Source organism: Leopardus geoffroyi, chromosome C3 (genome assembly GCF_018350155.1).
Source record: "Leopardus geoffroyi isolate Oge1 chromosome C3, O.geoffroyi_Oge1_pat1.0, whole genome shotgun sequence".
Lineage (NCBI taxonomy): Eukaryota > Metazoa > Chordata > Mammalia > Carnivora > Felidae > Leopardus > Leopardus geoffroyi.
Genome location: NC_059338.1, coordinates 96,614,027 through 96,628,353, shown reverse-complemented (window position 1 = coordinate 96,628,353; position 14,327 = coordinate 96,614,027). Strand labels below are relative to the sequence as shown.

Below are 14,327 nucleotides of genomic sequence, written 5' to 3'. Positions count from 1 at the left end.
AACTCAGGATTTCTTTCAGAAAGTAGTGATCGGATTCAGTTGAGATTCCAAGTTTAAAGGATTGGAAAAAGTTAATATTTTCTATCTGCAGAACTCTATAGCCAAGCATAATAAAATATCAATGAGTGCAAATTCAAAAAGGTACAGTAAAATGCATGAAATAAAAACTATCCATCACCTTTTGAAACACAGTCTTTGTAGACTGATTAAAACACATGAAGAAAGAAATGTTACCTATGCACTGAGCTTACCAATAATTGAACTGGGATTCAAAGGGAGCTACCAAGAGTACTGGAGTACAATGCAGAGTAGAAAAACAGCTTATAGCCAGAAATTTAGTTTGTAGGAGGGTTAGTAATCCCTTAACTCCTTTTCTCTAAAACACCTGCTTGAAGGGCAATATTTAAAATCTGCAAAAAAAATCCAAAAGCCCGAAGTTCATTTTTCTCTGTTTTCTCAGTAATTCACCTTGACATTTTTTAATGATTGCCAAGCCACTGTTTATTTAAATAAGCACACTCTTTCAAACCTGACTTATACGTCCCTTCTTGATTCTGGATTTAACTTATGATGCTTATTTTATAACATTATATTATTTCCATGGCAACTGTCTTGGTGTAATAAACAAAGGAAGATGACTTCAGCTGCTTTGTCCTGTGAAGGAGCTGGATTTGAGATCGGAAAGCTTGAGCTGAAGAGAAAACAGCTAAACAACAGAAATAATGGTGAAAACGATGACATTTATTTTACTGCACACCCTTGATGAGGGGGTGAATGCATTTACTATGCAAAATAATCACAGTCTTACTCTCCTGGACTCACGCTAAACCTACCTCAATTAGTGCCACTGAACTTAAGGCTGATTGGTTCTTTAGTACAATGCACTGCTCTTAATTGATAGCCCTGGTCTGTTCCAATGTTCTTTTGTCTGTTTTCAAAGCTCTACGTACATCTGAACATATCTTAGCTAAGTGCATTACCAGACGACAAATAATAGAACCATTTATTAGGAATCAACCTCTGTACTAATGGCATGCATAGTTTTTGCTATTATTTTCATTAGGAGGTTGAAATGGGGAGAAGAAATTTATACACCATATATGCAAAATGAATAGACATGATGACTTTATAAAAACATAGAATTAGTAGTAATTTTAAAATCTATTTGCCTAATGTGACAATGACCTTTCCTCCCAGTTTCAAAAGGCTTTTAGGTACTGTTGGTCTATTGCAACTTCAATTAAATCCTACCCTCTCCTGAGACATGGCATCAAAATCTAATTCAGTTACAAGTAGCAATAACATTTAATTATCTCCTCCAGTTATCTACACTGCCAAATGATAGTATTTCCTGAGAGCCACAGATGTCATTGTTGTAAGCAAGAACCGGTTTGGGGACACATACAGAATATGATCACACTGGCTTACTTAATGCTTTTATTCTTTATGGTTCATATTTACATATAGCAAAAAATCTGCTCCCAATCTAACCTGCTTCACATGAAATATCGTTTGGATATACTCCTCCGGAAAATTACTTCACCTCCCTGTGCCTCGGGATCTTCATTGAAACCCCATAAGACCATGCTAGGCGTATGGTAAACACACGGCAAATATTAGCTTTTATTATTACGTCAGGTAAAATATTTCTTATCTGGCACTAATATGAACCATAGGCCAGTCACCTTCGAATTAAGTAAAAATATATTAGGCTAAAAACTAAAATTAGTTTGTCTTATAACAAAGTTGATGAATTTCATACTTTTGGGTTAATATTAGCATTTATTTTTCTTTAACACACTCTTCAGAGCTCTAACCATATCCCTTTTTTAAAAATCATATGTCCTATATTATGTCTAGGTTAAGTTTATTAGATACAGACGATGGAAGAATATGCTTGACGTATTTCTTAACTTGGGCACATTCTCCAGAAAATCAGGAGATCACTTAGAGGTTGCACAGAAAGCAACTTCCCCTGGTACTTTGGTGATTCTTGCTGGTATGAGACCCTCAATTTTGCAACTGCCTTACGGACATGTCCCTAGAATTTAGGTCCAGTAAATACTTCACTTTTTGCCCCTCTTCTGTAACTCATCTTTCTCTAAAGAAGTCTGTGTGTCCTCTATTTAAAACCAAAACTAACTTATCTTCTAATTTTCTAATTAGCAGGCAGATTTTGGCTTACAAATATATAGTCAGAGCATAAGGACATATAAGGGAAATAAAGTGTTTTTAGGAGTCTGATATTTTAAGTCCTCATAACATTAAAAAAAAATGTCCAAAGAATTTGAGACTCTAATAACACAGAAGATCATTTCAATGCGAGTCATCAATATGGATAGGTCATAGTCTACTTTGATTTAGTTGGTTCATGATGATCATGTGGTGTATTAACTTTATACTCTCTTACAATATTTTTAAAGATTCTTTCTAGGCTTATTTGAGAGAGAGAGACAGAGAGTGTGTAGGAATGGGGCAGAGAGAATTCTAAGCAGGCTCCACGCTGTCAGGGCAGGGACTGCCGCAGGGCTCAAGCTCACAAACCCTGAGATAATGACCTGAGCTGAGATCAAGAGTTGGACGCTTAACCAACTGAGGCACCCAGACACCCCAACTTTATACTCTCTTATAAATTTTGTTTAATGTTTATTTATTTTTGAGAGAGAGAGAGAGATTGAGGCAGAGAGAGAGAGAGAGAGAGAGGGAGACACAGAATCTGAAGCAGCTCCAGGCTCTGAACTGTCAGCACAGAGCCTGACACGGGGCTCGAACTCACGAACCACAAGATCATGACCTGAGCCAAAGTCAGACACCCAACCAACTGAGACATCCAGGCACCCCTCCACTCTCTTATAAAGAATGAATGAGCACCTGTAGTATGTCCGTTTATGGTAGACACACAGAGGTACAAAGATAACTAAGATACAGGCTCCATCTTCAAGGGGCTCATAGTCATGAGATGAAACGGTACGCATTCACCTGCCGAACTCAGTATAATCGAGTAAGCTTAGATGTGTATCTGCTAAGAAGCCAGTTAGATTATAAAAGGCTCTCTGTAAATCTATTTGTTTATAAATCCCAAATGAATTATAAAAGTTTAAGTTCACAGTCCTCTATGCAGCTCTGTTCAACAGGACATGTGCATTGCTTCTTTTCATTCTTGTGGATACTGAGTTTTTCTAATAGGTACATTTTTCTTTCTCCCTTTTCATTTTGTTGAAAATAATTGCCAGCTATTCCTTTCTTGAGCTCCAAATTTCACTACATATTGCGGAAGGATTTATTACATCCACATGTAAAAGACTCAACAGTTCCTCACCATTTTCAATTTTTATAAATTTATCTTTTTTGTTTCTATCATAATTATAAGCTTTCCCTTAGTAGTCTTTTGGGGCGTCATCATTGTTGGTCGGTTAGTTGATTTACTTATTAAACTTGAGAGGTTGTGTGTTAATATCTGCACAGCAAATGAATTATAGACTAGGAAGCAGTGTGATGGTCCAGGCTGAAATGGCAATTAGAGTCCCTTATTTGTGTTAGGCTGAATACAGTACCTCTGAAGTAGAGCTTTGTTCATATAAATTAAAGTTAGTGAGTTTAAAATGCAAAAAAATAAAGGAGCTTTGGCTATAATATATTCATTTCTTTATCAACTCAACAAATTTACTGAAAGCTTTCTATATGCTAAACACTGCTGTAGATAAAAAGGTAATTCAATACAGCATTATGAAACCTAGAAAGGGGAAATACAAAAATAAAGCTCATGAAACCTGTAGTAAGGACATCTCACACATACTTTGAAGGTCAGGAAGGCTTCATATCAGGATGGATAAATAAAGTATGCCTGAAGAACAAATTGGTTAGGCCAAATTATGGAATGAGGACACGAGTAAGAGGATAACATTCAGAATTAATTTTAGGGGCAATGGAGAACAGTGGAGGTGGAGAACAGTAGAAGAATTTTAAATGAGAGAGTGACATCATTGAATTTGTATCATAGGAAGTTCATTCTACATCTACTATTTGGGGAAGAGAGAAAAGAATGGAGACTAGAGTCTGTTACAATAATACAGGTAAGTAATGATAGACAATGGTGTCTTGATCTATGGTAGGATGATAGGAATGGAAGTTCAATAGGTTAAAAAGCAAAGCCTTCTCCAGCTACTAAAGAACACTTTCAGGGCTTTCTCACTATACCTTTGCATGCACCGTCTTAGAGGTAAATTATTTATTTGCTTGTGCCAATACAGGTGAAAGTTTGATCATTTGCGTGCATTAGAACCTCAACATGTTCTTAACATCTTAATGTATAGAAACTGCTTGGCATGTTTGGTAATGGCCTGTAGCATTGTGTGGCTGTATTCCAGAATGCATATGGAAGAATGACTCTAGAAGACACTAAGGCCCACCCAAGAAAGGACTTAAGGGATTTCAACCTTTTCCAAAAGGCAATGGGAAATCAGTGATTTATGTAGGGAACAGATCTGATCTGATCTTTCTTATTATTTTTTTAATGTTTTTATTTATTTTTGAGACAGAGAGAGACAGAGCATGAGCAGGGGAGGGGCAGAGAGAGAGGGAGACACAGAATCCGAAGCAGGCTCCAGGCTCTGAGCTGTCAGCACAGAGCCCGACATGGGGCTCGAACTCACAGACCGTGAGATCATGACCTGAGCTGAAGTCGGACGCTCAACTGACTGAGCCACCCAGGCGCCCCTATAACCTGATCTAAGGATAACTGGTGAGAACAGACTTTAGGGTGAACTTCCAATAATACCCATCTTCTGGCATTTATTTATGTCTTAGTGCAATCCTTCCCCTTGAGTTGAGTGGGACCTGTAACTTGCTTCTCATTACTCCTGGGACTATATTTCATTATATAAAACTGAATCTTGCTAGTGACTCACTACAGGGACTCTCCCTGTTAGCTTGATTAAGTAAATGGTCACATTGGAGAAGTCCACATGGCAAGGAACTGTAGACAGCCTTTAGGAACTGAGCAAAGAACTGAATTTCTCAGTCCTATGACTACAAGGAACCGATTACATCCAGCAACATTGTGCGCTTGGAAAAGAATCCTGAACCTCAGGTCGGAACTCAGTCAACACCTTGATTGGAGATTGTAAGACCCAAAGAAGAGGACCCAGTTCAGCTGTGCGAAGACTCCCCACCCACAGAAACCATGAGAAAGTACATGTGTTGTTTTAAGCTCCTAAATTTGTGGTAATTTGTTACTTGTCAATAAAAACAAATATAACTAACAGGGTTACTGAAGATAAATTAGATGAAATTTGGAAACAGAAAATCCAATTAGAAGAGATAATACAATGGGATTATATATATAATTGCTATGATGTGAGCATTGGAATCAGAAAGAGCTCATTTTAAGCTCTTTATAAAGTTAGGCAATTAATCTAGCTACTTTATAAAGTGGGAAAATAATATTCTCTCAAATGGTTTTTACAAGGAATATGTAAAAGAAAAAACTATATATAGTCTAACACAATGCCTAGCACACATTCTAACTGTGCTATTATGTTATTCTTTACGAGGACCAATGAATGAGAGCTGGCCTGGAATAATGAGAGCGAAAACAGAAATGGTGGTAAGTTTGAGCAACAGCTTTAGGTGGTAGGTCTTAGTGATGATTCCAATATGGATTGAGAGAAAGAGAGGGGGGTGGTGAAAGATGACACAGGTTGGATGCCTGGCTGAGAATGATGCCATAACTGAAATAAAGAGTGCAGAAGGAAGAACTGATTTGGCTGAGGAGATAATGAGTTCTGTTTGGCATGTGAAGTCAATGTGCCCGTGGGAGGACATCCATATGGAGAGGTCCAGTGTACAGCTGGGAATGCAGGCTTGGTACTCAGATCTGGGTGTATGGGAGGTTTTGGAGATAGTTTTATGTTATCCACAAATTACCTCAGTGTTCACACACACACACACACATACACACACACACACACACACACACACACACACACACACACACGCATGCCCCATCCTAATCTTTCTGGAGAAACATGAGAAATCTTTTCTCTTAGAAATAAGTAAATTACGTGCTAGTTTAATAAGCAGAACCCATAATTAAAAAATAGAGAATAGGGAAAGATTTTTTTTTAATTTCCTTAGAGATGAATGATGAGTAGTAAATTCCCAAATGCAAGAGGGATATTTAAGTTGACTCAGCTTGGCCCGTCTGCTGCAGAGGTTAGCAAACTATGGCCCTAGGGCCACATCCAGTTTACCGCCTGCTTTTGTAAGTAAATTTCTATTAGAACACAGGCACACCTATTCATTTATATATTGTCTATTGCTGCTTTTAGGACACGCAGACAAAGTTTAGTTGTTGTGACCACAAGCTGTAAAGCCCAATATATTTTCTAACTGGTACTTTACAGAAAAATGTTTGCTCACCCCTGGTCTGCTCCATTAAAAAAAAAAAAAAGGTAGTATTCCAAAATAGTACATCAGTACATAATACTAAAGAAATGTCATCTGGAATATCACAGCACTGGTCTAAAAAGTTCAAGACTTGGTTTCTGGCATAATCTTCCACTCATTACTTATAATTTTTCCAGGTACCATTTTCTCAGCTGTTAAATATCAACAATACCTCCTTGACTTGCTTTGTAAGGTCACAAGCAAGTAACTCAAAAACAAACAAACAAAAAAACCAAAGTATAAAGCACTGAACAAGTGTAAGTCAACGTTACGTATTTTTACATTGTCAAGAAATCAATGCACCCAGTCATAATTATACCAGAAAATATAAATATACATTTGGGTATATAATTTATCAAGAAACTCTATCTAATATTTTCTGCTATCTTTACCAGAAATATTTGGGTTGAGTAGAACTCATATTGGTGCCATTCTTTGTCCAAGAGAGAAGCATAGAAAATTAAGGCATTTGCTTAAAGTCAGTCAGCTAATTAATAGTAGCATCTGAAAGCCAGGGAGGTCTCTTAATACTAGTTTGCTTTCTACATGGCTATATATCTCCAGCACTGACTAACTTGAGTGAAAGCCAGGGAGGTCTCTTAATACTAGTTTGCTTTCTACATGGCTATATATCTCCAGCACTGACTCACTTGAGTGAGTGTCTCTTAGAGAGAGACAGAGAGCAGAGAGCACCTGCAAATGGGGGAGAGGGGCAGAGGGAGGGGGAGAGAACTCAAAGCAGGCTCCATACTTAGCACAGAGTCTGACGTGGGGCTCGATCCCACAACCCCGGAAACATGACATGAGCTGGAATCAAGAGTCAGATGCTCAACTGACTGAGCCACCCAAACTTCCCTAATTTTTAGAATTTTTTTAACGTTAAAATAGTTCTAGATTTACAGAGATGTTACAGTGATAATAGAGTTCCCATATACGCTGTACCCTGTTTCCACTGTTAACATTCATTTTTAAACTAAATAACAAATAACAAGCAGAATATATGATCTAAAAAGTCAGAAAAGTGAGAAAAATGAGTAGATATGTAATACAGAGTTATCATTTTTCTCATTTGACATATGATTAAAGAAAGATGTTGTTACTTGTCCAAGGTCAAATAAAAAAAATCAATGACACGTAAAATTAGAAATAGAAGTAGATGTGTTAAATGGGGGGACTGTGAGGATGAATGAATTAATGTTTTTAAAATGATTTCAAAATGCATGGGCTTCTTAAAATGTGTGGACTCCTGCTTAAAGACAAGTCATTACTAACACTGAACTTGCTAATCTACTTTCCAAAACAATCTGTTCTTTCATTAACTCCTTGTTTATTTGCAACATGACCTGGCATGATTTCTGGTATATTTGGAGGCTGAATAAGAATATGCAAGTTTTTTCTTGATGTAGAAAGATGATAATGGAAATTCCAGTGTTCTTTGTCATGTGAACTTTAGAAAAGGAAATCTGGTACTCATTTCTTGACCGGAAACAGGGCAGTGTTTCTTATTTCAAAGTAATAAATTCTCTTAATACTTTTTATTTTTATTTTTACTTTTTTGCTTTTGGACATTTTGTTGCCACTTAAAAAGATGACCAGATTACCCATTTCAATAGAGACACGGTTCTCCAGGATGATCACTTAAATATAAAATATGTTCACTGAAATATCATTTTACCTGCTGATTATTTTTATCTCTTCCAAAATGTAAACGTAGTTATGGGTATACATTTTTTTTTAAGATAAAAGTTTCATCTTGATCATTCAATAGGAAATAAGAGTGTATGTGTGAAATACCTAGCTTCTGATAGCACATTAAACTTTTTCATCTCCTTTTCTTCTCTTTTCTCTCCTGCTGGTTCGTAAAAATCAAGAGTTGCAGGTGCAAGAAGAAGAAACAGGTTCGTTGAGCAAGGGTCATGTGTTGAAGTGTTAGGTTACTTACATGTCTTTTATTACTTACAGCTACATGCTATCTTGCACCATAGATGTGATTCTCCACATTTTACATCTGAGAAAACTTGGCAGGAAAGAGATCTGAACAGCTTCCCAAAGGTCACACAGCTTAGGAAAGGCTGGAGTGTAAATATTAACTATGTGCTGGTAATGGGGACCACTTCTTAGGGAGAAAAATCCCTGCTTCTGCACTTTAATGCTCTCAATTTCTATGAAGATTCTTCTCTTGCCTCTACAAATTCCCCTGCACGTAAGTAATCCCTGATAAATGGGTCGTGGTCAAAGAAGTTTCCTCTGATTAAAATAGAAGACAACGTAATGAGTTCTCCAAAGCCATGTATCCACTATAATTAAGAGCAGATTTCCTCCCAACTTTATTGAAACCTCCAGTCAAAGACAGCAGTGTGCTACTCTGAACTGAGCGCAAGCCTGGGACTCAGAACATTCTGACAGCCATGGCTCGGACTGTAAGTTTGTGTTTTTCATACACATTGTATCTTCATGATAAACCAGTTACATTAAATCTACTTTCACGGCATTGATGGATTTTTGGAATGAGACACTACATGATATAATCCTTTATAGATTGTGAAGACCATATTATGGTGTTATTATATTTTAGTGGTTACAATATCACTTTAAAACATAAACACAGAGGTTACTCAGAAAAACTAGTTAAGTGAAAATGTTATTTATTACTTGTCTGCCATCCGCAACTAAGGTAATTTTTACCAAACCCTACCAATAGAAACTGAAAGACACCAAGCAATTAATACACTAAACAAAGAATCAAAATTAAACATATACAAAGTTTCTGTAATTAGTTTTGAATATCAGTTGCTTTACTGTCCAAAGAGTCAGACCCCTTCTTACATAACTTATGTAAGAAATATATATATATGTGTGTGTGTATATATATATGTATATATATATATATATATATACATATATATATACACACACACATATATATATACATATATATACATATATATATAAATCATTTTTGTAAATGTTAGTATTAGCTTTCCATTTGATGTAACATTTGAAACCTTATCTATGGTTTGTTCTGGGAATGTATCCATCATTTGCAACCTTGTGCCAGGGAAAGACCATTTAGATTCCAAAAAACTGAAACAGAAGCAAAGTTTTGGAATACAATCTATTTATAATTTGGCCACTATCTATAACATAGGCTTTCTATGAGGTTGATAATGCTAAGGACTAAACAACAGTTTTTAAGCAAGTATGGACTAGAGAATTGGCATGAGAGACAAAATGAAAAGTACAAAAAAATCTAAAAAGAAACAAAACTGTCCAAATAAATGAGAATTGGTAAAATTGGGTCTGTTCATATGAATACTTACAAATAATTTGCATTTTATGTGACGAAAGACTGTGAACTTTGAAAAGATAACAAAATACGAAATATATACATATGCATACATGGAACCAGAAATACAAAAAGGAACACATTTCTTTTTAAAGCACAGGCAGAGTAGTGAAGAAAAGTTAAAAGAAAACTGGAGAAGTAAAGTTTTTAAAAGTCATTTAATTTGAAGGAATATTTCTCCCCATCTTGTAACTTAAATGTATACCTACAGTGGAATTTATTAAAGTCAATAGGCTTAACTGTAAATTTCAATAAGCTTAAAAGCAAGCACAGCTTATTTGAAAGTGGGGGGAAAATTCCCATGGCAATAATTTGCTTTCTAAATTTGTCCACAGGTTGATTTTATTCATCCTTCCCATTAAAGATTTAGGCGCAAATAAACCTAGTCTCAAAGAAATACTTTAATAAAAACTAACTTAAAGTTATTTTTTTGCAAAGTCAGATTTTCATAACTCCATTTATTAAAGTTTATTGTAAATATGAACTAAACCTTAAAAATATACACACAAACAATGTCTTAACCTGTGTAACAGCCTGCCTGGTATGTATTTGATACTTTGAGAGAAAATATTAACTCTGCCTTAGAGTCCTTAAGGAGTCCTTCAAGATTCACCTTTGCCTGGACCCTTTTGAGATTAAACCACCTAGTGAGAAAAAGCTGGATTTTAGAATATGAAAAACTTCATACAAATCCTTACATCTGCCACTTACAAACTTGAGGATCTTGGGCAAGTTATTTAAAATCTCTAAGGCTAAGATTACTCTGATGAAAAATGGCGGCGGGAGGGAGGATAATAATAGCAGAATTTGAGTAAGGATTAAATGAGATAACTATATATGAAAGAGCCTAATAGACCCTCATAAATGTTAGCGTTTTATAAAAGGGGATTCCTTCCCTACTATAATCGGTTTTATAAACTAGATTGATGGGCTGGATAGATAGCAGAGTATACTCAATATAGTAAGTGTTATAATAACATCTAAATTCTGAATCCTTCCTATTTTCCTGGGATTATATTAGGTGTCTGACTGGCATGGCTAATCTCTTAATCCTCATAACTAACTCATAACAATGAACTAGGTACCACTGTTGTAACCATTTTACAGATGAAAAAAAAATGAAGTTTAGAGGAGTGAATTAACCCAGAAGAAATCTTTTACCTTTTATAAAAAAAAAAAAAAAAGAATTAATCCAATATCAAATGACCGCCATCTAAACCCACACACTCAATAGACCTCACTTGAACTATTCCCAAGGTTCTCATTAAGTGCCCTTTGAAAATACGCACATCAGCAAAAAAATTAAAATGGGGGAAATTCAGGTAAAGAGGGGAATTCCAAATCTGGCAAGAGCAGGAAAAAAAAAATAACAACAAAACAAACGAAACCAGAAAGATTGCACGGTACATAGCTTTCTGAAAAGATTCTCTGAGAATGTGCTCATCGCCTCCCAACTTCAAGCCTCTGTGGTTGTTTGTGCTATTTCTATAAAAGCCTAGGATTTAAAAAATTTTTTCATCTGTTATATATCATCTTGTCCGTTATATAACCCACAGAGGCTGTGAAAACAATCTCATCACTATAAAAGCCTTCAGACCCACATTAACCTGGAAGGTCATATTTTTCTTACTCGATTTGGGGACCCACAGGAACTCCCACATTTCGTGTACTCGATAATATATTGAGTAACTCATAGAGGGCATCTTGTTCATTCTCTTTTTCATCTTTGGGGTGTTTTGCTTGCATAGAAAAGACAAGGTCTTGAACCATAGATCAAAACTCTAACACTTTGCCTGAAGTGGTAGCATATTCTAACTTATACCAATCTGTGACCCACAATTACATTTACAATTAAAGTAAATTCAAGTTAAATGCTTTTGAGAGTTTTAACAGCTTTATAAAATAATTATAAAATGACCATTTGTATCTAGTTCTGTCATCAAAGCAAACACTGACAACCAGAGAATGGCTAATGTCCCGAAGAAATTTTTGCCTCCTTCTTTCCTACTTTAAATACGAAATGACTTAAGTCTTAATCAAAAGTCCTTCAGGGGCGCCCAGGTGGCTCAGTTTGTTAAGCGTCCAACTTCAGCTCAGGTCATGATCTCACGGTTTGTGGGTCCCAGCCCCTCATTGGGCTCTGCGCTGACAGCTCAGAGCCTGGAGCCTGTTTCAGATTCTGTCTCTGTCTCTCTCTGCCCCTCCCCCACTCATGCTGTGTCTGTCTCAAAAATAAACAAAACATTAAAAAAAAGAAGTCCTTCATTTTACCTATGGAAAAATCTTTTTTTTTCTTTTCATCAGTTAAAATATTAATTTTCAAAGGTTGGTGTGGGTGGTGGCTCCAAACTTCAATACTGTAACTATTGTTATGCTTTATTTCACAATATAAAATGAATTGCCAGCTTAATTCATTGATCATAATAGAGTATATAGATTGTACATATTGAGTCAATACATGCCTTGATAGCCCTCAAATTATCTATTATTTATTTGCCATATTTCTTTCACGATCATCTTTCATGAATGTGAATCCTAAATTACAAAATATCGCCACGACTTCAGTTGTAAGCCATGGGAAATCATCTCTCAATAGAATATAAGAATGAAATGTTCTGTAAGTTCTCAAAATACGATTATCTTTCTCTCATCTATCCTCTTCTATCAGCTATCTATCAATCATCTATTTATATATCTATTGATTCCTTTTCCCCTTCATCTGAAAACAAATTTAGAAGCATGGTCGCTTAAATGGAGCAGTTGAGAAGTTAACTGAGGTACACCAGATTGCCAAGTGGAAAAACAAATAGAAATAACCAATATGAAATAAATGAAGAAATTCAGCAGATCATAAAAGAACAAAGGGTGTATAACCATGCAACTCCATGGACAGTGACTCACATACAAGCAAATGAAAGCAGCTGACCACGTACCCACACACCTTGGCAGAGGTGCACTCCACACCCGTCGGCCACCACCAAGACAGATGATCTCTGACGTCCCTTCCAGGCGGTAACCTGATGAGCATGAGAAGGTCAAAGTGTCACCAACCCCAAAGCTGAACCCGATTCGGTTACCATATTGAGGAATTCCAGGATCTTCACAAGGTTCGAGGTTATATTCTGTAAATTAGATGGAGAGAAGGATGAAGAAAATGATAGTATTCACTTTTAAGGATATATTGCTGTTGTTTGCAAACTGGATGCTCCCGGGCTTAGTCAGACATTTAATAAGTGAAGCATGCTAATGACACACATGCTTTTCTTCTTCTGTGAAAGATCTAATAGCTTAATAAATACTTTTATGTGTGAAATTCAATATAAATGAGAAAATGTCACCTTCCGAGTGATAAATTGAAAATGTAGCTATTTATCTCCTATTCTTTTCTCTGCGTTAGAAACATTTCCATTTCACTGATTTTGACTTATAATAATAGCATAAGAGATGCATATTTTCAAACACAAAATAACATTTTGGATGAGATCATTTGCACTTTTGAAATGCATTTTACTTAATGGTTTTAATCTAAATGACAAAGGCTCTTCGCCTCTCCTCTACAAAGAGTTCTATTAATCCATATTCTGAAAAACACAGGGGTTCAAAAGGCAATGGTTTATGTAAGACTGAAATGCCCACATGCTGAAAATTGTTACATTATAGATTTATATAAGACAATTTCCAATTTCCGCCAGCAATGAATGAACATCATGAAAATGAACAGCTGAACACTCTTCAAGGTATAACAGAGTAGAGTTGATTAAACAACAATATTATAATTTATATACCATTCTAAGAAGAAGTAGCTTATCTAAAAATATTCCCAGGGCATGCACTTACCTTGTAATTTCAATGGAGAACAAAAGGGATTATTCCATGTTGATGTATTATTCTATTGTTTAAAAAATGTATTTGGATATACTTTTAACATTCTAGGTTAAAACTGATTATGCTCATATACTATTCATTACGGAATACCTTAATTATTTTAGAAGTATTTCCATGCAAATACTAGAGTAAGAACTGAAAACAAGGTTAGCATTTGTGTGATTTTATGTATATACATTATATAATAAATATATATAATTATAATATTACAATTTTAATTTTAGCAAGTGGACATAAGATTTACTTATTAATATCTCTGTATTCAGAAATAACTACTTGCCTCATTATTCCATTCACTAGAAAGTGGAACTCTAACTGATACAAAACTTTTTATTCACTTTGGTTGTGCAAATTTTTTTCCTGGATTCCAAATTATAATGTTGTCTCTAGATGAGGTTATTCTAGAATAGAGGGATAACCACATTAATTTTTTCTAGATCATCTGTTTCCAAATCATTAAATTGAGTTTACCTTAATCTTGGCCTGTAAACCATGCCTTTTCTAAGACACATAAAAAATAGAATATCATTGGTTTAATTCATATTCATTTGAGTCTAACTAAAATATATATTTGAATTTCCATTTTAAGTTCACTAAGCATTTTAGCTACTTTTGCCCTCTGTTAGAATTTGGTAGGAATGCAAGTTAA

At 35.4% G+C, this 14,327-nt stretch overlaps 1 protein-coding gene across 6 annotated transcripts in view; it reads right to left on the bottom strand.

Annotated features, from left to right (window-relative positions):
• The window catches only part of CSMD3 (CUB and Sushi multiple domains 3), a 1,255,667-nt gene that overhangs the window by 376,644 nt on the left and 864,696 nt on the right, over positions 1-14,327 (bottom strand). For all 6 annotated transcript variants that reach the window (XM_045453867.1, XM_045453870.1, XM_045453869.1 and 3 more), the window contains one exon: positions 12,727-12,915. In XM_045453867.1, coding sequence (XP_045309823.1) covers positions 12,727-12,915 — 189 coding nt within the window. The remainder of the gene's footprint in view (positions 1-12,726; positions 12,916-14,327) is intronic.